This window comes from Protopterus annectens, chromosome 14.part0 (assembly GCF_019279795.1).
Source record: "Protopterus annectens isolate FY-2018-M chromosome 14.part0, PAN1.0, whole genome shotgun sequence".
Lineage (NCBI taxonomy): Eukaryota > Metazoa > Chordata > Ceratodontiformes > Protopteridae > Protopterus > Protopterus annectens.
In genome coordinates this window covers 533611141-533634751 of record NC_056748.1, presented here as the reverse complement: position 1 = coordinate 533634751, position 23611 = coordinate 533611141, and the positions used below count along the sequence as shown (strand labels likewise).

The following is a 23611-nucleotide window of genomic DNA, read 5'->3' as shown; positions in this document are numbered from 1 at the left end:
TTAGTGACTTTGGGCCAAATTCAACAATACCTATACTAATTGTACATGATCTGTCTTCAAGAAAATCTCTGCCACATGTTTGTGCTTTCTAGTCACTCAGATTATACTAAGTGTACATATAGTCTATGTTTTGTGATAACCTTTATGAACCCCCCTCAGTATTTAAAGCTGCAAGAAAATCAGTAAGAAAACTAAAATTGAGAAGGTGCGAGTTAATGCTTGTGCTGTCTGTTCACTCAGAACAGTGTACACTTAGTGTACACATACGGTGGGTGTTAGTGAATCCCAGGGTTTATATATTCACTGTTTACATGTGGCTTATAACTGTGCCATTTTGGCCCAGGTTGTAGCTGGAAGAGAGTCTTTGGGCTAGCCCAACAACCCAGTTAAATGCTATAGTGTGAAAATAACACAGTTTCTTGATTGTGGTGTCATCCAAACAGTTTGCGTAAGCCTGATTAGTGTAAAGTATGAAGCCAACCAGAGTCCTTCAAGGATGGTCCTGTCATAGATAAACTGAAGCTGTGAGAATGCATCTTTTGTATTTAATAAGGTCATGAATGAGTTTTCTTAAGGAAGGCAGTAAGTATAGTAATTAACATTTTGTTAAAAATGTAACCCATTCAGACAGTTTATCCTATTGTTCCTAGCTTGCTAATGGGAAGGGCATTTTTGTTGTAGTGATTCTGCCTGGTTACTCATTGACAATAAATCTGAAAGCTAGTGGAAATGGGAGGCAGTTTGAGTTGAAGTTTTTGTGCCAGGAATAATCTGTAGTTCAAAAAGGAATCTGATTGTACGTGTCTATAGAGCAGAACAAGAGGAGTTGGGGGTGGTGAAAGTGGAGAAGAAACTCCATTAACTATGACTTCAGTGACTTCCAATTCTGCACGGAGTTCTTTCTGTGAAAGTTTATAATGTACTCCAAATCATGTGATTTGGTGTAGGTAGTATAGACTGGGTGTATCACTCCTTGCCCATAGATTTATATTGTATTACATATTAAATAAAGGATACTAGGGACAACGCCCACCTGCATTGGAAGGGTAAAAGGCTTACTCCCTATTTCACACAGGACATAGGATTATATTGTATTCTATATTAAGTAAAAGGGTTACTGAGGATACAACCACCTTCATGAAGATTGTGGATGGTAACCCCCCCACACACACACTCAGGACATTACAGATAATCGTTTAATTTTTTTGCATTTTCATGGAAATGGTCTTCCTCAAAATTAGAGTTACTAAATTATAGCACAGATATAAACTCCCCTAAGGCACTGACATCTAAGACTGAGTAGTAGAAGTGGCGGGTAGACTTGATGGATTTCTGTCTTGAGGCATTTATTTGTTGTTTTGTATAGTAGGTAAGTGAACATCATGTAATTTTTGAAAATTCTTTATTATGTCTGCAGCCAATTAAAAGGCAGAAGCGGCACTTCAATCCACTTCATATACCAAGATATCTACAGAAATCCCTTCCGTTCAAAAGCAAGCCCAAGAACATGGAGAAGAAAGGAGAAGCACCGCGAGACAGGAAGCGACCTGCCGTCATAAAAGATCCTCATGAAAAGAAGGTAAGCGTTTTCTTTTCACATTTTGCATTCTGATGCATTTCTTTGTCATGTTTCTAAGTCTGATTTTTGTTTGGTAGTTTCCTCCACCCACAGTACTTTATTAAGATTATTATCTCTGTGTATGTCCTCTTATATGAAGACTCCGAGGGAACTTCAGTTCATTTTTAAAATTTGACAGCATTAAGAGATTTTTCCAGATATTTCTTGAGGGATTATATAAGTAAATAAAAAGGATGAGTGATGTAGAGAATACTTTCGCACTGCCTGTGTCTGTCTGTTGTGTTTTCTGTACTGGGTATTGTAGAATGCATATCCTTGCACATCCTGGGTATGACTGCACTAATTGAAGTTGTATAGCTTTTTTTTTAGCTCCCTGTAGATGGTGTGTAGGTGGGATGTAATTTGTAATGTTTATATCATGAGTAGGACTAATGGGAGGTTCTTCAAAGAAGTGCAAAACTGCAAATCACAGCACTTAAGTTCATCAAAACTGTCAGCAGTAAAGTGCAACTGCATTCATTATATACCAAATTCAGAGATTGCAGTGGTTTAGAGAATTACCTGGTCTGAAGTGTACAACTGGCTAGAATTTAGTAATATGCAAGTAGCAGGAATATAGAGGCACAACCCCTCTGCAAAAACAGTTAAGTGTTGCAGTGATTTTCGAGTTTTAAAGCCAATAAATACCATTGTGAACCAACTGTGCAAATAAAAATTGATATGAGGACAAGTTTATTAGGACATGTAATAAGTAGTACAGGGACACAAAAAATGAATTCATTGTTCAGATAAATACTGAAATCCAACAGTGGTAATAAAAAGGAATATGGGGACTCAAAAAAGCAGGGATGGTATTTTACCATCTTTTAGCTTTGAAGTTTCAAGTTTCATTGCTAAAGGCAAAAGTCATACATCACTGCACCTTTGAATGTTAAACTTAATTTAGTGATCTTCTGTTATACAGCATGTTTATGCATTTATCTCAAACAAGAATGCTGCAGTATACTCAAAACAAAAGTACACATCTCAACTCTGTGAGGTTCACTGTATATAACAAGTACAGGTTGCTTCACTTTGGGATAACAGAAGACTTATTAGCAGCTTACTGCAATTAGTGTACTCTGAACCCTGCTTTTACCTCAGTGATATTTGGGGTCTATATTACATAATTGAAAAGTCTGTTAACCAAACGGCACTTGCATCGAAAACGCTGTTGATCAAATTCGCTCTTGTGGGGGGCTGCTCTCCCAACCACTAATTATGTATACCAACTCTGAGATCGCACTACAGTGAGGAAAGGGCAAATTTTCCGATATTCACTGTACCGTGATCTCATTATGAACAGATCAATGAATGACATTTTCGATGCAAGTGCAGTTCGGTTAACAGACGTTTTGATTGTTATCAAACATTGGGTCTGTACTACACAGATGTCTTCAAAAATGGTAATACTCAGAGAACGTCTGTCATTGCCACAGGGAGGAGCCCCTACCATTTGTCGCCGTTTAGGTGATTGACACTCATAACATCAAACATAAAAGCTAGACATTGTACTGTCATGGCAGCTAGACTCAGAAAATAAAAAGCAAGTTTTGTGTTTTACTCATTTTCTGTTCTCTGAGTTTGTGTGATCTCAGAGTTGACATATAAATGGAGGGGGGCATCAGTCTGGTACATCTGTGGCTACTTTCTAGATTAGAGAGCCAAATTAAAATGTATGCTGCATAAATGGTTATTCCCTTTATATTTTTGGCAGAGAAAGAATTCATTTCCATAATCTTAAGGAGGAGAGAAATTCCAATGCTTAGGAATTTTAGTATTGCAAACTGTTATTCTTCTTCTTCTACTTTCGGCTTTTCCCAGTTAGGGGTCGCCACAGCGGATCATCTGTCCGCTCATGATGTTGGGAAAATGTATTCCTCAAGTTCTGAGTTTTCTCACAAGCTAATAAAGTGACTGCATTAGTTATTTGTTTAATATGTGAATCATTAGCTGAACTGTTTTTTGTATAATTAATCTCAATTTAGTCTGTATGGCTCATAGTAGTTTGTTTAGCTTGTGTTATCAAAAGCTTGAATTGCCCTCCCAAAATGTCTTGCATCACCTAACCTCCTCAGATCACAATTACCATGCTTGTTTTATGGATGTGGTCTCTGGAGCTCTGATCAGGTAAATAGTTTTTCCAGTGTTTCAGAGCATTTTGGGGGGGTGCACCATACTTCTTGCTCCTGTCCCTTCCTTTGTTGAGAAGCATAATTTGAGGTTTTTCCTCCTCCTTAATGTTTTTGCTGGTTTCGCTTGTGTGTGTCTGTGTGCGCACGCATGGTGTTAGAGTGTAAGGGCTTTTTCGTACCTTAGTAGTTTGTTGTACATAGTGTCCAGCAATTTTAGGATGGAGAAAACTTCAGGATTTAGAAAATGTATTGATTACGGTCACAAGCTGTCCTGACAGGATTCACATGACTGCTGTGTGTGTTGTATGTGGGTGCCTCATCTTGCAGGACTGTGAGGCCTTTGGATTGAGGGCCTTGGCTGACAGGCAAGCTCTCCACTTCTACCATATCAGCATCTTCTCCTTCTCTTCTCCACCCAAGAAACCTTTGGTGAAGGATAAGAGTGATAAGAATAATGACAAAAAAAATGAAAGAAAAAAAAGAATAAAGGAAAGTTATCCGCTTAAGATGAGCCAGTACAGACTACCACCAGGCCTTCTGTTTCCTCTGCTCATACTTTGGATCTGGCATTGGTACCACTTCCCTCCCATTCCCCAGCTCATTCAGCACAGAAATTGGAGCCATATCTGTCTCAAATCTTTGGATGTGCCTAGTCCTTTTGTAGCTGCATATCCAGTCTGGGACCTTTCTTCAACCCTGGCTGTCACCCCAAGTCCTGTGTATTCTCCAGAGCCTTCATATCCATGACTCCAGTCTCCTTTGATTAGACCTCAGGAATTAAATAGCCCCTTTCACTGGCTCACAAAACCACCTTTGGAGCCTTTAAGGTCTACATGGTCCTTTCAAAACATTATGGAAGTTGATTTGAATAAGATGATGCAGGTCTTCTTGCCAGCCCATTGACTTGGGGATCATTCTTTTCCCCCCCACTGTGAGGGTGGAGAAAGCTGTCTTGTCCACCCCTCTACTGGTTTCTCCTTCACCAATCCTCCCTTCAGATTTGGTGGTTTTGGATATGACCACATACTGCATAATTCTGTTGTCGGCATTGACAGTGCGGATACCTTCATCTCAGTCTTTGACCTGGATGCATTTGACTCTGTCCATTTGGGAGCAATCTGCATCCTGGGTCTGAGAGGTTAGAGCCATGGCACATGGTTGGGGTCAACTTTGAGGCTTTTGGAGCCATCCCTGCCCCTTAGAGCCTCAGCCTTAGATAGCTTAGCTCCAGTGTCAGCTTCTGATCTGGGCATATTGGCAGCTAGCATGGGTGCTTCCCTTGCTCCTCAAATCAGAAGAGGTGCTTTCATAGTTGCCTACCTTCTGCATTAGCATTTGAGGTGATGGAGAGGAGACCAATCTTATTCAGGGGTTGGGGAAATCACTCCCAATATCGGATGCAGTCTGATTCCCCCAGTCTACCTTGTACCTGTGTCTTGCATCATCTTGTTCAGGTGCAGCCTGCACCATGAGACCTTGAGCAACCACAAGGGCTCCCATAGGGCTTCCGTGTCACCTCCAGCGAGACTTCTCACAGAGGAGCACAGGAAGCACTAGTGTAAGAGAAGATGCACAGATTCCCCTCTTGAATCATTAACTGAGGATGCGACCCTCGATGAAGAGGAATGTTCCCCAAAATTTTCCCCATGGCTGTGCCTGTTTTGGCAATCTACTGGAACTGAGAGAGAAGAGGCTGGATCACCGAAGGCGGTTCCTGAGATGTCAGCCTTTCTGGAGGCTTTTGATGCCTGCCCATTCTCAACCGTGGTGGTAACCCCTCCATACAGGCTCTTCAGTTTAGTGTCTAGGAGGTCATAAAAGGAACTGGATATGGTGGAACCTAGTCCTAAAAAAAAAAAAAAGATGTTAGTTCCACCCAAAGATATAGGGCACATTGGAGCAAGGGAGCCTGAGGTTGATGCCATTGCAGTAGCCGCAGCCACCATAAAGGAACTTTGAGGATAATGCATCTGTTCATCCTCCTAATAGAAATTCAAGAGCATTGGACAGATTTGAGAAGCAAATCTATCTCTGTAGTACATGGCAGTTCTGACCTGACTTTAGCGACACTTGGTTAATGAGGTTTTCAAGTCTGCAGTATTCTAGGTGACAGCCAAGCCACATAACTCTATGGACCTTCATTTGGCAACCATGCTGTCAATTTCAATAGTATCCATGTGTTTGCTGTCCAGCAGAGCAGATGTTACAGCCGTGGAGGCACCAGCATTGTAATTTGCTTCCATGCCTCGATGAGCCTCTTTATCTTTGTGGAGAGCTTTAAGGCATCCTTTTTGAATGCCATATTCAACATTTCCACGTTGTTTTGACCTCAATGCAAACTGTGAAAGAATTTCTACAGGTACAACCCCACGCTTTTAGTAGAAATTGGCCTTCAAAAACTGGTCTTTTCCTGCCATGGACAGACCCCAAAGAGGCAGATACAGGCCGAGGGGCAGAGGACAATCCCAAGGATCGTTTAGAGGCAGACAATGGCAAGCTCCTATTCAAAGAGGTGGTGAGGATAACTCGCAATCTTTCAGAAAGCAAACCCAATGACCTTTCCCTTTGCATGCCAAATAAGTCTCAAATGGCAGCCCCTTAGGAGGAAAGCTGGCATTATTTTCAAAAATTGGCATATTGTCACAAAGGACAAATGGATCCTGGACATTATAAACAGAGGCTACAAATTCCATTTTCACACCCTTCCAAAATGAGAGGCATGCCAAACCTGCCACACAATCAAAGGGCAGAGGCACAAAGGCAAATTACAGATCTCATAAACATGAAAGCTATTCAAGAGGTACCTACACTAACAAGGTCAAGGTTTTATTCCAGGCTATTTCTGGTGCCAAGGAAGGGAAAAGATTGGAGACCTATTTTGGACCTATCCATTCTAAACACATTTCTACTGCACAAAATTCAAGACGCTCACTCTACAGCAACTTCTTCCCATGCTGGGCAAGGAGTCTTGGCTGGTAACATTGGACCTCAAGGAGGCATACCTGCATGTCCCAATCAGACAAAATTGCAGAAGGTACCTCAGGTTTCTTGCAGGTTCAACCCATTATCAATTCTCTGCATTGCCCTTTGGCTTATCTACTGCGCCCAGAGTATTCACGAAATGCCTGGCATCAGTAATTGCCTACTGCAGACTTCAAGGGATACAAATATACCCCTATTGGGACGACTGCCTGATCCAAGCGGACAGCAAGCACATTCTTCTGAAACATCTGGCTTATGTAATAATGTTGTTGACCTCTCTGGGGATACACAGTCAACAAAAAGAAATCAAGGCTAATACCCTCTCGGAAGATAATTTTCCTGGGTGCCAATTTGGACACAAACACCCAGATGGCCTACCTCATGCCAGAGAAGCAGGGGCAACTAATTCAATACTTCTGAACACTAGCAAATTGCACCAGGCTGACTGCAAGGAAAATCCTGCAGGCTCTGGGATTCATGGCATCTTGCATCTTACTAATCCCATGTGCAAAGCTACATATGAGGAAACTACAATGGTACCTGAAAAACATATGGTCTCAACACAGCCACAGTTTGGAAACAATAATACCACTAATTCCATGTCTGCAAAACGAATTTCTGTGGTGGGCTCAAGCATGTCAAACAAACACAGGTCTTCCATTCAGCAAGCCTCAAGCAAATCAAGTCATCACAACAGACTCCTCAGACTACTTGGGCGCACATGACAGATCGGTGCATTCAGGGCAAATGGTCCCAAAAAGAAAAGCACCTTCACATCAATCAAAAAGAAATGCTAGCAGTAATAAATGCTATTATAGCTTTCAAGGACCTTCTACAACCAGGTCAACTATTGATAAGAACGGACAACACCACAGTTATGTGGTACATAAACAAACAGGGAGGAACACATTCTTACCCCCTATGCAGACTCGCCAGGTCACTTTGGAACATGGCCATGGACTTACAAATGGAACTACAAGCACAGTACTTGCCAGGCAAGGAAAACACACTGGCAGACAACCTAAGCAGGAATATGACAGATTCACACGAATGGCAATTGCATCGAAAAGTTTTTACAGAAATAATCCAAGAATGGGGAAGGCCAGACATAGATCTCTTTGCCTCCCACAAAAATCATCAATTGACAAAATTCTGCTCAAGGATCTTCCATCCAAAGGCCTGGAGAGTGGACACACTCTCTTTCAGTTGGACATCAATGACAGTTTATGCCTTCCCACCTCTTCCTCTGCTGCCCAAAGTTCTATTGAAAACCAGAGCAGACAGACCAAAGATGATTCTCATTGCTCTGGACTGGCCAAGGCAACACTGGTACCCACTCCTGAGGAGCCTGACGCATTCGCCACCATGGACCCTGCCTCTAATGCCTCTTCTGACTCAGCACAGCTTCAAAACTCTTCACAGCCAGCTAAAAACACTCAATCTAGCCGCATGGAAGATTCCTTAGCATCACAACAGGCCCTACTCTCCAAGGAGGTGCAGAATGTCGTTTTGGAGGCCAGAAGGCCATCAACTAGAAAAGCTTACTCCGCAAAATGGAAACGTTTTTGTGTCTGGAATGAGAAAAAGGGCCAGGATCCTGGAAAACTGAATTTACCTCAAATACTACAATATTTGGCTGAACTGCTAAGCAGTGGACTTTCTTTCTCCTCCATCAAAATCCATGCCTCAGCCATTTCTGCAGAATACAACACTGATCCACCTTTATTCTCTCACCCTCTATTAAGACAGTTCCTCAGAGGGGCTAAGAATTTAAGGCCTCCAAGGAAACAACCAATACCTGCTTGGGATCTTAATTTAATTCTGGAAAAACTGACCTTGCCTCCCTTTGAGCCAGCTGCCTCATCAGATTTGCAATATTTGTCCTGGAAAACAGCTTTCCTTCTGGCTATCACCTCAGCTCGTAGAGTTTCAGAACTACAGGGTCTCATGGCTGTCCAACCTTTTATCATCTTCCATCAGGGCAGAGTTTCCTTACGAACCAACCCGTCCTTTATGCCTAAAGTGGTATCCAGGGTAGCTTTAAATCAGGCCATACATTTACCTACCTTTTATCCTAATCCTCAAAACAAAGGGGAGAGATTACTACATTCCTTGGACATCCACAGACAACTGCGTTATTATTTGGACAGAACAAAGCCTTTCAGAAAATCAGAACAGCTCTTTGTGGCCTATGCGGTAGGAGCTCAAGGAAAGCCAATTTCCAAACAATCTCAAAATGGATAGCCCACTGCATATGCTTTTGCTATTCCTTTCATAGCAAAACTGTACCTACAGGCATTATAACTCATTCCACCAGGGCCACAGCCACCTCTGCAGCCTTCCTCAGAGGAGTTCCTACCAAGGATATTTTGGAAGCAGCCACTTGGAGTTCTATGCATACCTTCTCCAAGCACTACAACCTACCATTATACTCCAAATCTAGAGCGGGCTTTGCCACTGCAGTCTTGCAGGGCATTTTGGCTCCTCCTAGTTCCACCTAGTGCCTACCACCCCTTTCTTAGCTTTGGGATTCTACCCATCTGTTATGACTGCAGTTGTATGCACGATGAACATAGTACAGTTTTGTACCTACCATAAATGTAGATGTTCGAGTGCTAATACAGCTGCAGTCCAGGTTTCCCCGCGCTCCTTCCCCTCTTGGGACAGGCCTATAGGCTAACACATCCTCATACAACCTGATTGGGGTATTCATTTATGGTGTATTTGCTTGCAACTACTGTATTTTGATTATATTGCATTGCATTATTACACAAATTTATGTATTGCCTTCCTTCTGGGGGCACCTGACATCTGGGGCAAGAAAAACTGAAGAAAATGGCGTCGGCTGGTTCCTTTATACCCTTGTCGCACTGACGTCAGGGAAGAAGCGACGACAACCAACGCCAGACCTAGACTTTGGAATTCGGCCGACCGAGGACCCACCTGACGGCAGGAGAACCCATCTGTTATGACTGCAGCTGTAGTAGCACTCGAACATCTACATTTATGGTAGGTACAAAACTGTACTTTCTCTAAGTTTGTGTGATCTCAGAGTTGACATATAATTGGAGGGGGGGCTTCAGTCTGGTACATCTGTGGCTACTTTCTAGATTAGAGAGACAAATTAAAATGTATGCATAATAAATGGTTATTCCCTTTATATTTTTGGCAGAGAAAGAATTCATTTCCATAATCTCAAGGAGGAGAGAAATTCCAATGCTTAGGAATTTTAGTATTGCAAACTTATTCTTCTTCTACTTTCGGCTTTTCCCAGTTAGGGGTCGCCACAGCGGATCATCTGTCCGCTCATGATGTTGGGAAAATTTATTCCTCAAGTTCTGAGTTTTCTCACAAGCTAATAACAAAGTGACTGCATTAGTTATTTGTTTAATATGTGAATCATTAGCTGAACTGTTTTTTGTATAATTAATCTCAATTTAGTCTGTATGGCTCATAGTAGTTTGTTTAGCTTGCGTTATCAAAAGCTTGAATTGCCCTCCCAAAATGTCTTGCATCACCTAACCTCCTCAGATCACAATTACCATGCTTGTTTTATGGATGTGGTCTCTGGAGCTCTGCTCAGGTAAATAGTTTTTCCAGTGTTTCAGAGCATTTTGGGGGGTGCACCATACTTCTTGCTCCTGTCCCTTCCTTTGTTGAGAAGCATAATTTGAGGTTTTTCCTCCTCCTTAATGTTTTTGCTTGTTTCTCTCGTGTGTGTCTGTGTGTGCGTGCATGGTGTTAGAGTGTAAGGGCTTTTTCGTACCTTAGTAGTTTGTTGTACATAGTGTCCAGCAATTATAGGATGGAGAAAACTTCAGGATTTAGAAAATGTATTGATTACGGTCACAAGCTGTCCTGACAGGATTCACATGACTGCTGTATGTGTTGTATGTGGGTGCCTCATCTTGCAGGACTGAGGCCTTTGGATTGAGGGCCTTGGCTGACAGGCAAGCTCTCCACTTCTACCATATCAGCATCTTCCCCTTCTCTTCTCCACCCAAGAAACCTTCGGTGAAGGATAAGAGTGATAAGGATAATGACAGAAAAATGGAAGAAAAAAAAGAATAAGGAAAGTTATCCACTTAAGATGAGCCAGTACAGACTACCACCAGGCCTTCCGTTTCCTCTGCTCATACTTTGGATCTGGCATTGGTACCACTTCCCTCCCAATCCCCAGCTCATTCAGCACAGAAATTGGAGCCATATCTGTCTCAAATCTTTGGATGTGCCTAGTCCTTTTGTAGCTGCATATCCAGTCTGGGACCTTTCTTCAACCCTGGCTGTCACCCCAAGTCCTGTGTATTCTCCAGAGCCTTCATATCCTTTACTCCAGTCTCCTTTGATTAGACCTCAGGAATTAAATAGCCCCTTTCACTGGCTCACAAAACCACCTTTGGAGCCTTTAAGGTCTACATGGTCCTTTCAAAACATTATGGAAGTTGATTCGAATAAGATGATGCAGGTCTTCTTGCCAGCCCATTGACTTGGGGATCATTCTTTTCCCCTCCACTGTGAGGATGGAGAAAGCTGTCTTGTCCACCCCTCTACTGGTTTCTCCTTCACCAATCCTCCCTTCAGATTTGGTGGTTTTGGATATGACCACATACTGCATAATTCTGTTGTTGGCATTGACAGTGCGGATACCTTCATCTCAGTCTTTGACCTGGATGCATTTGACTCTGTCCATTTGGGAGCAATCTGCATCCTGGGTCTGAGAGGTTAGAGCCATGGTACATGGTTGGGGTCAACTTTGAGGCTTTTGGAGCCATCCCTGCCCCTTAGAGCCTCAGCCTTAGATAGCTTAGCTCCAGTGTCAGCTTCTGATCTGGCCATATTGGCAGCTAGCAGGGGTGCTTCCCTTGCTCCTCAAATCAGAAGAGGTGCTTTCATAGTTGCCTACCTTCTGCATTAGCATTTGAGGTGATGGAGAGGAGACCAATCTTATTTAGGGGTTGGGGAAATCACTCCCAATATCGGATGCAGTCTGATTCCCCCAGTCTACCTTGTACCTGTGTCTTGCTTCATCTTGTTCAGGTGCAGCCTGCACCATGAGACCTTGAGCAACCACAAGGGCTCCCATAGGGCTTCCGTGTCACCTCCAGCGAGACTTCTCACAGAGGAGCACAGGAAGCACTAGTGTAAGAGAAGATGCACAGATTCCCCTCTTGAATCATTAACTGAGGATGCGAACCTCGATGAAGAGGAATGTTCCCCAAAATCTTCCCCATGGCTGTGCCTGTTTTGGCAATCTACTGGAACTGAGAGAGAAGAGGCTGGATCACCGAAGGCGGTTCCTGAGATGTCAGCCTTTCTGGAGGCTTTTGATGCCAGCCCATTCTCAACCGTGGTGGTAATCCCTCCATACGGGCTCTTCAGTTTAGTGTCTAGGAGGTCATAAAAAGAACTGGATATGGTGGAACCTAGTCCTAAAAAAAAAAAAGATGTTAGTTCCACCCAAAGATATAGGGCACATTGGAGCAAGGGAGCCTGAGGTCGATGCCATTGCAGTAGCCACAGCCACCATAAAGGAACTTTGAGGATAATGCATCTGTTCATCCTCCTAATAGAAATTCAAGAGCATTGGACAGATTTGAGAAGCAAATCCATCTCTGTAGTACATGGCAGTTCTGACCTGACTTTAGCAACACTTGGTTAATGAGGTTTTCAAGTCTGCAGTATTCTAGGTGACAGCCAAGCCACATAACTCTATGGACCTTCATTTGGCAACCATGCTGTCAATTTCAATAGTATCCATGTGTTTGCTGTCCAGCAGAGCAGATATTACAGCCGTGGAGGCAGGCACCAGCATTGTAATTTGCTTCCATGCCTCGATGAGCCTCTCTGTCTTTGTGGAGAGCTTTAAGGCATCCTTTTTTGAATGCCATATTCAACATTTCCACGTTGTTTTGACCTGAAGTTAAGGATGTTAAGGATACGCTGACCAGGAATGAGTAGAATGGCAAGATTTGTCTGCCATGGGGGCTTGCTTCTCCAACCCTCTAGGGACCTTTTCCCCACAGTCAAAGGGTAAGTGGCTCTTTTTCGAATGTCCCAGCCTTTTGCTTAAGATGCTTCTGGTGATAGAGCACCCTCAGGCAGAACACAAACAGTCTGTAAAAATCAGAGTTTTGGAGGACCCTTCTCTGACAAATGCTTTTAGTGCTCCTGAAGGTTTGCCCTGCTGCTGCACTCTGGAGGCAGTTGCGGGGGTGCTTGGCTTTCCACCCTCAAGCTAAGCTAGGGAAGCCATCACCACAAATTCCTTGATATTGAAAGACATTACCAGAGGCTACGTGACTCCTTTTCAGTTTTGCCCGAATCATCAGCAAAATACCTTCTGGACATACCAACCCAACTATGATGGGAAGTAGGAGGAGAAATTCATAAATTGTTAATAAAACAAGGCATCCATGAGGTCCCACCAGACCACAGGGGATCCAGAGTCTATTCAGGGTTCTTTTTGGTGCCCATGAAAAACAAGGACCTCCGGCTCATTTTAGACCTAAGCAGATTAAATTTGTTTGTCAAAACAAGCCAAGTTTGAGATGGTGATGATGCAATTCATCCTACCTCTGTTCAGGAAGGACACAATACAAACCTCTTCCTCCAAGCAGTTTACATTCCCTCACATGAAAATATCCTGACAGACTTTCTAAACAGATCAAGGGGAAGTGCCCCATGAATGGTTGATAAATAGGGAGATCTTCTTAGACATAGTTAACAAATGGGAAGTGCCTTGGATAGATCTTTTTGCCCCCAACAAACAGCTTCTGCTGTTTTGCACCAGGACTTGCTGTCCTCAAGCTCAGACAATGGACGCAATGTCTTTCCCTTGGAGAAGGATGTTCTTATGTCTTCCCTCCACATTTTGTTCTTCCCAAGGTCTTACTGATGATCCAGAGGGAATACCCAAAGATTCTACTGGTGACTGCTTATTGGCCAAGGCCGCACTGGTTTCCTCGTTGCTTCCACGTAGCCAAAGGCCATCACCAGAAGTTTCCCACCACAGTTGTCTTGCTAACGCAACAGACGAGATAACTACTTCATCCCAACCTGTCTTCCCTCAGCCTGACATTATGGATGACAGGATTCTGACTTCTTTTAGACACCACTTTTCTGAGAAAGTGTTTAAGGTTCTTAAGGAGGCAAGGAAACCTAACAGAAAATCTTGCACAGTAAAATAGAAAAGATTTACTATATGCTGTCTGCCTAAATATCAAGACCCAGCACAGGCTAATACCTCAATGGTCCTCTCATATTTGTGTGAGCTCTTGCTATGTGGCCTAACATTCTCATCATTTAAGATAATCTTTTCAGCCATATTTGCATGCCTATATCTGGATTCACCACTGCTAACCAGACTTGAGGTAAAACTGTTCTTAAAAGGTGTTCTCCACTTGAAATGTCCTAAGCATCTACCCACCCCCCCTGCATGGGGTTTCAGTGTTGTGCTAGAAAAACACGCTGCCCCTCCTTTTATATACCAGCAGCATCTGCCTGTCTAAAATTTTGCACCTGGAAAACTATTCTTCTGGTAGCTTTACCTCTGCCAGATGAGTCTCTGAACTACAGGCTCATACGGCAATCCCTTTGTCCCCTCCTTATTTTTCATAAGGACAAGGTGTCCATAACTGCCAATACCTCCATGTCTAAAGTAGTAAATGAACTGTCCTTCAATCAGACCATTAATCGTCCTACTTTTTTCCCTAATAAACAAAGTAAGAGAGACAGAATTCTACATTCCTTGGATGTGAATAGACAGCTCAGATTTCTACCTTAAGTCCAAGGATATTGTTAAATTTGACCAATTGGCTGCTTCCAAGACTCAAGTTATGAAACCCAGTTTCAAAATAAACTATTGCCAGCTGGATTTCAAAATCCATTTCCTTTTGCTACTCTTTACATTACAAGCCATTATTCTGTCCAGTAAAGGCCTATTCTACTAGTGCAGTGGCTTCATCTGGAGCTTTTTACAAGGGGATTAACTGAGGAGAGTTGCTGTCCTGCCTGTGCTGGGAAAGCATCACATGCAAATTTGGAGGTGTAAGAGAGCTTCCTTGCCGTGTCTGAACTAGGAGGCTTGTGCCAAGGCTTCAGAGCGCAAGTAAACCTGTTAGATGTGGCCCAGTTGCAAATCTCATTCTGCTCTAGGTTCTAGACTAGTCTAGATGAGTGAGGGGGCTTGTTAATGTAGGAGCTATGGTGACTAATGTACCGACCGTAACACTTTGATGCCCCAAAAAAAGATGTTAGAGAATCGTTCACCGAACCCCGTCCCCTGTTGTCCTCATCCTGTGATTGTGGTATATCCTCCCCTCCATAGACTTTGTCCATTGTGAAACATTTTCTGAAGGGACACTCACTTGGGTTGAGCAATGTGTAGGCGAACAACTGGTGCAAGAAGACAGATGAAACTCTAGATCTGACAGAGCCCCAGCCATGGGTTGTACCACTTGTTCTGCCTGCTAAATTTGGCCTTGAAATTCTCATGAAGACTCTCTGTATGTTCCCTGTTATGGCTGTCTGGGTGGTCAAACAGTACTCCTTATCCTATGTCTGTAGTGACTGCCATTGCTTATGTCTTGCAGTAGTTTTTCCACCAGCTTTGGTTTCTAAATGCATCAGTCTGTAAAGCAAGAATGTCAGATTGGTATCCATCTTCAGCACTGACAGTTAGTGCTCACCTTTTGTGGTACTAGTAGGCTTTTCTAAAGAAATAAGGGGAGCTCTTTGAGACCCTTCCTTCCTCATTTGGAATTGAAAAAAAACTCTGAACTTCCTGGGCTGTAAGGAAAATTAGCACTAGTTACTGAGGGTGACACTGTGTACTATTGTATGTTCTTTGCATAGATCACTGTTGCAGTAGTCCTTACTTGTAGGACTTCAGGTACTGAAGGCCCGTCTGCCAGGCTTCCAGAGCTCAGCATCCTTCCCTGTCCAGGACAGGCATATGACAAAATTTTATGAAGGAAACATGCTGATGTCCCTGCACCATTTTAGTCATTCTTGCTGCAGTTTGTAGTGTATGTACCTTTTTTAGCTTTGCTCAGCCTGCTTCAGAATTAAGTTAGGGATGTATTTAATTGAGGAAGATTTTTGTTATGCTAATTGTATTTTACTACTGTTTAATACTGTGTAGTTCGATACCTGGATGGGTAGTGTACTTACTACTATTGTCCAGGTCTTTAGTCAGTGTAACGTCACCTCCAATGTTACATGTGAATTTGAGAGTCTGTGGTGGTGTTAATATATCCAATAAACTCGTACAATTCCTCCTTTGTTCCTTTCCATATTATAAAAATGTCATCCAAAAAACACAGGTACAAGACAGTAAGCCTATAATAAGAGGAACACTAAGTTTTTCTCCCATTGAAGTAATACTGCATTAGCAAAGAGAGGAGCATCGGTATTGCCCATAACTGCTACACTTATTTGCTTGTAGTACTCCCCTTCAAGATATGTAAAGTTTTTTATCCAGCACTAATTCCAAACTTTACATCACTAATTTTAAACTCATGATTCATTAAAAAGATCACGCTCAAAATATTTGTACACCATTGTAGTTCTAGAGAGTGTTGGATGACAGAAAACAAATCCTGACATCAGTAGTAACCAAGGTCAGATTCTAATGCATTATTTAGGCACTTGCAGAGTTGTAAATATAGTATTTTTGGGTCCTGGAGCAAGTCGACCATAGCCCTTGGGGTAGTCAATGGGAAACGCTGCTTGAATATCGTGAGCTCCTTTGGCAACTATGCTAAAATGCAGAGATTTCTCTGGGTTTCAGTGGTCAACTGTCCTTGGGTCCATTCTTAAAAATGCAAGCAGCTAAGCTGGTATTTTGAGTGATTTTGGGCTGTTCCACTTTATGATAAAATCATATTTTTAGTAGTCATGTACAAGTAGTATGTATTAATACAATGATGTTAAATGTTAAATCATGAAATTTTGTTTAGAACAAGGAACGTGATTAATTATATACTTTTATACATTTTTTACATTTTATGTGAATGTTGAGACAGATGGTTATGTCCACCAAGTTAATTTATTGAGGGGAATTTTATTCCAGTTGGCTAATTTTGGAATAGAGCTAGCAGAAAATTATGTACATTTTAAGAACCAATAGCAGTTTGTTGTTTCATTATAAATTAAACCAATGAACCAATAATAGTTATTCTGATGAAGTCTCTTTTATGAGACAAAAGCGCTCAATGTTCTCTTTGGCTTTTCCCAGTTAGGGGTCGCCACAGCGGAACTCCGGTCCGCTAATGATTGGCAGTAGATTTTTTGAAGAACGCCAAGGTGCCAGCTCGACGTCAACCTTCAACGAAGGCACGCCCATTTACACATGTCTTTCGAACACCCACCCAACCGCGGGGAGGACATGCAGACTCCACACAGAAGGCACTCCCCGCACTCCAGCCGAGAATCGAACAGGAGAGACAAAAGTGCTCAAATAATTTATTGGAGATTTTAACCTACAAAGTTGTTTTTTCATGCAAAGCCATTACCAAGGTACTTTAGGAGATTCCTACTACCATTACTTAGTCACGCCAGGGGTCTGACCCTCAGAGGGTGTTTTGAGTGGACTTCCCACAGAAAAAGAAACTGAGTATATTTCTCCTGTTAAGATTTCCCATTGTGTTTAGTAGGATCTTACTCAGGGTTTATTTAATGCTTTGATGGCCTTGAAGTCTCCTAAAGGGGTTTCTGTTCCTGCTACTTCTGGTTGTCATCTTCACTCAAGAGGTCTAGGGAATTGGATTGCTTGGATGAGGACCTTGACTTGGGAAGAATATTTGGATTGCTCTTTCCAGATCCCTTCGCCCTTGTACTACTGTTCAGAAGAGGGAGGACTCCACAAGTCCAGATTCCTACCGGAGAAGCTCTCCTTTGGGGATACCATTGCCCATACAGTGGATTATTTTATGTGGGATTGTTCTCAAGTCTCTGAGATTCAGAAAAGATATTATGAGCTCCTACAGATGGAGTTTCCTAGCCGTCTGCTGTTCCTCCTGTTCTGGCTGCCCTTCTGCATACTTTCACAGTAGCGTTTGCAGCCCCTGACTCTCAGCCCTTTGCACCTAAGAAGCCAGATCATAGGATTATAGGAAGTTACTAGGCTAATGGCCCTAGGGCCCTTACAAGCCTAGCCAACTTTTTATGCCTATTTCCACGATCAGCACCTATTGCCCCAGTCTAGGATGGACACAGGTGGAACCCCCAAGGTGAATTTACAGTCACCCATCCAGTCGTCCAGATTGCGTTTGAAGTGGGCCAATGAGGTGCTCTGTTTGACATAAAGTGGGAGTTTGTTTTAAAGGTGTGGTAGCCTCTTTGAGACAAAGCTATCCCTCCAGCAGGTTGTATTAATGTCACATACCATTTTAAGGTGTTCAGAGCATGTAATCCATGTATCATTTGACTTGCAGATATGCAGTATTTCCAGTAAAGCAAAGTCAGAGTTTGCTTGTTCGGCAAGGCAGAGATCATCTGAGTAGTCTGTATGAAACAGAATAAAGTGACAGTGATTTCAGACGATCCCCATAGGACAGGTGCTGAAGACCTTGAATATTCCTTGTGAGGAATCTTTGTGGTTTCTCCATTTGCTGCAGGTGCTTGGAAAGGTACATACTAAAAAGGGCATTGTACTCAATTATTGGCCTGATGAGAGATGAGTACACGGAGGTTATAACTTTTTTTTTTTCCTGGAGGCAGTACCCTTGCTTATGAGATGAGCAATATAGAATGCCCTTCTTACCACTGTGGAGACATGGTGATCAAAGTTAAGGATACTGTCAACCTGTGTGCCCAGATCTCTCACCACTGAGTGCATACTTAAGATGTTGCTATTGATGTGGTAGTTAGCAGGAACATCACTTTTACCAAAAGGAATGATGATACATTTTTTAGCATTGAGTTTAAGATTATGACTTTGGCACCAATCATTTGTTTGTGTAAGACCCTCTTGTAGGATGTTGACATCATTTGGAGATTCTGTGACCATTCCCAGTTTGCAGTCAGCCACAGACCTTTAGTTTTTGCTTGTACTTCGGAGAAATAGATTCCAAACAGTAGAGGTCCCAGGACTGATCCCTGTGGAGCACCAATGGTTACAGGTATGCTGTTGGAGGTGGATTCCCCTAGTTTGATTATATGTGTTCTAGCAATGAGCCAGTTAGTGACCCATCTAACAGTATAAGGGTTGAAGCTTTATTGGGTGAGTTTGTCAATTATGCCTGAGTGGGGCATAGTGTCACATGCCTTAGCTAAGTCCAGGTAGGCTGTATGCACAGATTTTCCCTCATCCAGGGCCTTGGTGACTGTCTCAAAGACATCCACCAGGTTTAACAGGTATGATCTCCCTTTGACAAATCCAAACTGATTAGGGTCAAGTGTTTGGAAATTACCCATTATCTTTGTTGATAAGGTCCATGAAGATTCTCTCCATGGCCTTGCAGATAAGGTTAGTCGGGCTAATAGGTCTATAGTTCCCAGGGTCAGTGGAAGCATAGCCTTTGTGCAAGGGATTAATGGTGGCCGTTTTCCATTCAGCTGGTAAGATGCCGGTGCTTAGACTATGATTGAAGAGTATTAGATTCTATAAAGTACCTGATGAGTGCAACTTTCTTTATAAATGCCCTTCTGTATTGTCGGTCTTCTCTGAGAAGCCATCCAAGTTATTGCCCGCTACCAAACTGTTGCCTTCTGTTAAGGTTAGTAGGACAATGGAAAAGCTGGGCAAGAAAGATTACACTGCTGTCACTTTATCCTTTAGGGACATCAACTACCAGACTCTTATGTCCAGGTATGTCTTTGCTATCCTTTCTCAGGTGTCTAAGGTGATTTCTGACCTTCCTGACTGAAGGGAAGGCTTTGGCCCTTTTCCTGCTGGGTTGTATGTCTCGGGTTGCACACCACTTAGTCAAACGCAGTTGATGTCTCTTCCAGGACTGTTGGCTTTGTTTCAGTTATGAGATGTTACTCTTGGCTTGTTCTTCAGGATTTGCATAATGACATGAAGGCCAAACTTTTGGATACTTCTTTGGATAATAAAACTCTTTTTTGATTTTTCTGCTGCTAAACTTTTCAAGTCTCTCCAGAACAAGGGCGCAAAGCTTTGCAGGAGCTGAAACATATTTTTGTTTTTCCCATTCTCATATTTCAGAGGAATTATCACTCTAGTGTGCATTTGTTCATAGGCAACCTCACCCTACTCTTGAGGTCAAGAAGGGTTCTAGGTGTGTGCCTCCTGCCACTCAAAAACCTGCTTTCCAGGACAAGCTTGGTTCTGTTTGAAAGTTTACTTCCTCCTTCCATCGACCAGGTTCCCTTGTCCCTCCACCTGCCCTTCTTTCTCACTTGGCCTGTGTGATCACCACAAGTTACCTCACCAGTCAGATTTTCTCACATAAAATGAGGGGTCTTTTATCCATCCCACTTGTCAGTTCTTCTAGAGGCACTATGGGTGATAGGGTTTTGATCCTTTTTAGACATCTGTTTTCTGAGGATGTGCTTTTGGTTCTGCAGAAGGCCAAGAAACGCACTAGCAGGAAGTAATTTATGTCCAAATGGAAATGGTTTTCTGTCTGGTGCTTCTCTGGCCATCAGGATTCCCTGTCAGTGGAGGTTCCTTTGGTTTTCTCTTATTTGTGTAATCTGCTCCATGCTGGGTTGGTATATTATTCACTAAAAGCTCACCTGTCAGCATTTTCTGCTTTTCTGCCCTTGAATCCTCCTCTGGTCTCTAGATTTGAGGTCAAGTGGGTCATTAAAGGCATACTTCATATAAGGCCTCCCAAGAAGCCTATTCCGCCTTCTTGGGACTTCAGTTTTGTACTTGAAAAACTGACCCAGGCTCTTCGAGTCTGCTTTCTCAGATTACTTGCAGCTTTGTACTTTGAATTATGTTCTGCTTTTGGCTCTTACTTCAGCCAGGAGAGTGTCTAAAGTTCAGGCTCATGGCTATTCCTCCTTTTTTAGTTTTCAATAGAGACAGGGTGTCTCTCTCTAATAATCCTCCTTTTATGTCCAAGATGGTCAATGAGTTGTTCCTTAATCAGTTTATTCATCTTCCTTCATGTATTCCTTGTCCAGGATCTGCCAGTGAGAAGGTTCTTTACATCTTGGATTTACATAGACAGCTCCGATATTAATTAAATAAAACTTTTGTAGGTTTTTGCTTCTTTTCATCCCAGGACGTTGTGTTTGACTGTTTCTAAGTAAACCATCTCCTCCTGGATTTCGAAGGCCATTTCCTTTTATTTTTTTTTAATGGGAAATGTCTTTCCTCATCTGTAAAAGCACAGCCTCCTGGTGCCTTTTTCAAAGATCTGGATACAACTTCTACACTTGAAGCTACTACTTCATCCTTTGTTCATGCTTTCACTAAACATTACAAGTGGGATGTTGTTTCCAAGACCAGAGCAGGATTTGCCACGGCTTTCCTGGATGGGTTTGTGGAGGGTTCCTGTGTAACTTCATCTTGCCAGACTTCCTCTTGAGCTCTTGTACTCTCCTTAATTTGAAGAGTACTGCAGCAGTGATATGGAAGGACAATAGTACAGTTGCATAAAATCATACCATAACATTAGATGTTCTTCTCTTCACTGTTGCAGTCTTCGGTCCCTCCGTCTTCCCCCCTTTATCCTGCTCTTGCCCTGTGTTCTTGTTGCCCTCCTGACTGAGGGGCCTTTTTTCCCTTATTTCTCTTCCTTGCTGCACATGTTCCTGTTTTGTCCATGAGGGTATTCTGTTCCCCTTGGATTTGTTTCAGATGTTCGTGTTATACTGCTGCAGTCATCACAATTGGGTTATCCTGTCGTCAGGTGGTCCCGCAGTCGGCCGAATCCCAAAGCCTTGGTCCGGCGTCGGCTGTTGTCGCTTCTTCCCTGACGTCAGTGCGACAGGGGTATAAAAGAGGCAGCCGATGCCATTTTCTTAAGTCTTTCTTGCCGCGCAGTGCCCGAAGCAGAAGCAGTTTGCAAGTGCCGGTCGGCCAGCTCCTGAGATTTTCGAATCGAATTTCAGCCCGAAGTCTTCTCTAAAGCTAAGTACCCCGTTGGGGAAACTTTTCTTTCCTCAGACCGATGTCAGACAAAGTTAATAATTGCATTTCTTGTGGGAAGCAAATACCTCATAAGGATTTTCATTCTCATTGTATTCATTGCCTAGGCCCAGACCACAACGTCTCTGGTTGTCGGTTTTGTGCTAGGTTCAACAAACGTACAATTAAGCGTCGGGCAGATTTCGCCCAGCATTATTTTGGCAGAAAATTTAACTATAGCATGCCGTCGGAGCAACCGACATCAGCAATTTTTTAAAAACGCAAAGATAAGGACAAACAGCTGAGGCCTCAGCCAGGCCTGACGCCAGTTCTCCAGTTTTCAGCGCGGCGCCTACGCAGCCCCGGACTACTGCTGATTCAGAAATTCTGACTGCCTCCCAGACCAATGCAGCTGGGCCTCAGGAACCGGTTCCACCTCATCCCTCGGACGCCAGTCCTGACGGTGATCCGGAAATTGTGGATAGGCCGTCTGTTTCTGAAGGTGTCTTCAAACAGACAACTATCTCTGCTAAGTCTTATGCTAAAGCTCCCTTGAAAGTTAGGAAGCCGGGTCCACACACTCCCCCACAGGCCCCTATGGCTAAAAAACAGATGCTTAAGATGGCTGAGGATTTAATTACCCTTATCAGGGGACCCCCCCTGACAAAAGGCCTAGACTGGAGGAAGATTTTCCTCCCTCTGACCAAGCATCCATTTCCTCAAGCAACTCTGAGGACCAGGATTATTCCTTCCCTCCTTATGAAGATTCAGATGCTGAAGAGTCCATTCCCTCTGTCTCCCCCCTGAAGACTACTCTTTCGGGGAAAGTTTACACACCTTGAGGGAATACTTCCACTGGGAAGGCCAAGATTATTCTGATTCTAAGAAAATACTCCGGGAGTTTCTTCTTCTTCCACAGCATAAACCCCTAGCAATTCCTCCAGTTTTAGACAGTTTGGATGATGTTTACTCCAAATCTAGTCTAAACCCAGATTCTTTACCTCCAGCACCAGCTAAACCAGACAGATACTACCAAGTTCCAGACACTCATAAGTTTCTATATAAAAGTCCTACTGCAGACCCAGAAACCATTTCCCAGGGTCCCAAAGGGGTAAAGGCCTCTACTGCTAAGAATCCACTTCCTTCTGAAAGAGATTCCAGAGCATTGGAAAGATGGGGGAAGAAAGTGTATACGTCTGCCACTTTGGCCATGAGGGCCTTAAACTGCCAATTCCACATGCTAAAATACCAACAGTACTTACTTACACAGTAACAGAAAATGACCCCTCAGACAGATCAACCTGATTTCAGAGATACAGGATTTGCTGCATGCAGCAGAACAGGTGGGAAAGCATACCTTACAGTGTGGTTTTGATTCATTGGAAGCCTCATGTAGAGCAGCTGTCACAGGGTCTGTAATTCGTAGGCATGCTTGGCTTAAAGAACAAGCTTTACCAGAACATGTCAAAGCAAAGTTATTGGATGCTCCATTGCAGAAAGATGTTTTGTTTGGTGTCAAAGCAGAGGAAGTTTTAAAGAAAATGGAAGAAAAGGCAAAATCTATGCAAACAGATTTTTTTACAGGTACAACCTCCTCATTTCAGCAGGAACTGGCCGTCAAAAAACTGGCCCTTTCCTGCATCAGACAGACCCCAAAGAGGTAGGTACAGACGCCCTAGGGGCAGAGGCCAGCCACAAGGTTCTTTCAGGCCTAGACAATGGCAAACAACATCTCAAAGAGGGGGAGACGAAAGATCTCAACCCTTCAGGAAACAAACACAATGACTTCCCTCTTTGCCTGCCAAGCAAAATTGCCCTGGCAGCACC

At 43.0% G+C, this 23611-nt stretch overlaps 1 protein-coding gene across 1 annotated transcript in view; it reads left to right on the top strand.

Moving 5' to 3' along the window:
* The window catches only part of BMS1 (BMS1 ribosome biogenesis factor), a gene marked incomplete in the record, with an annotated part of 1196647 nt that overhangs the window by 1147568 nt on the left and 25468 nt on the right, over positions 1 to 23611 (top strand). The window contains 1 exon segment of the mRNA XM_044056283.1: positions 1418 to 1579. Within this exon segment, the coding sequence (XP_043912218.1) occupies positions 1418 to 1579 (162 nt within the window).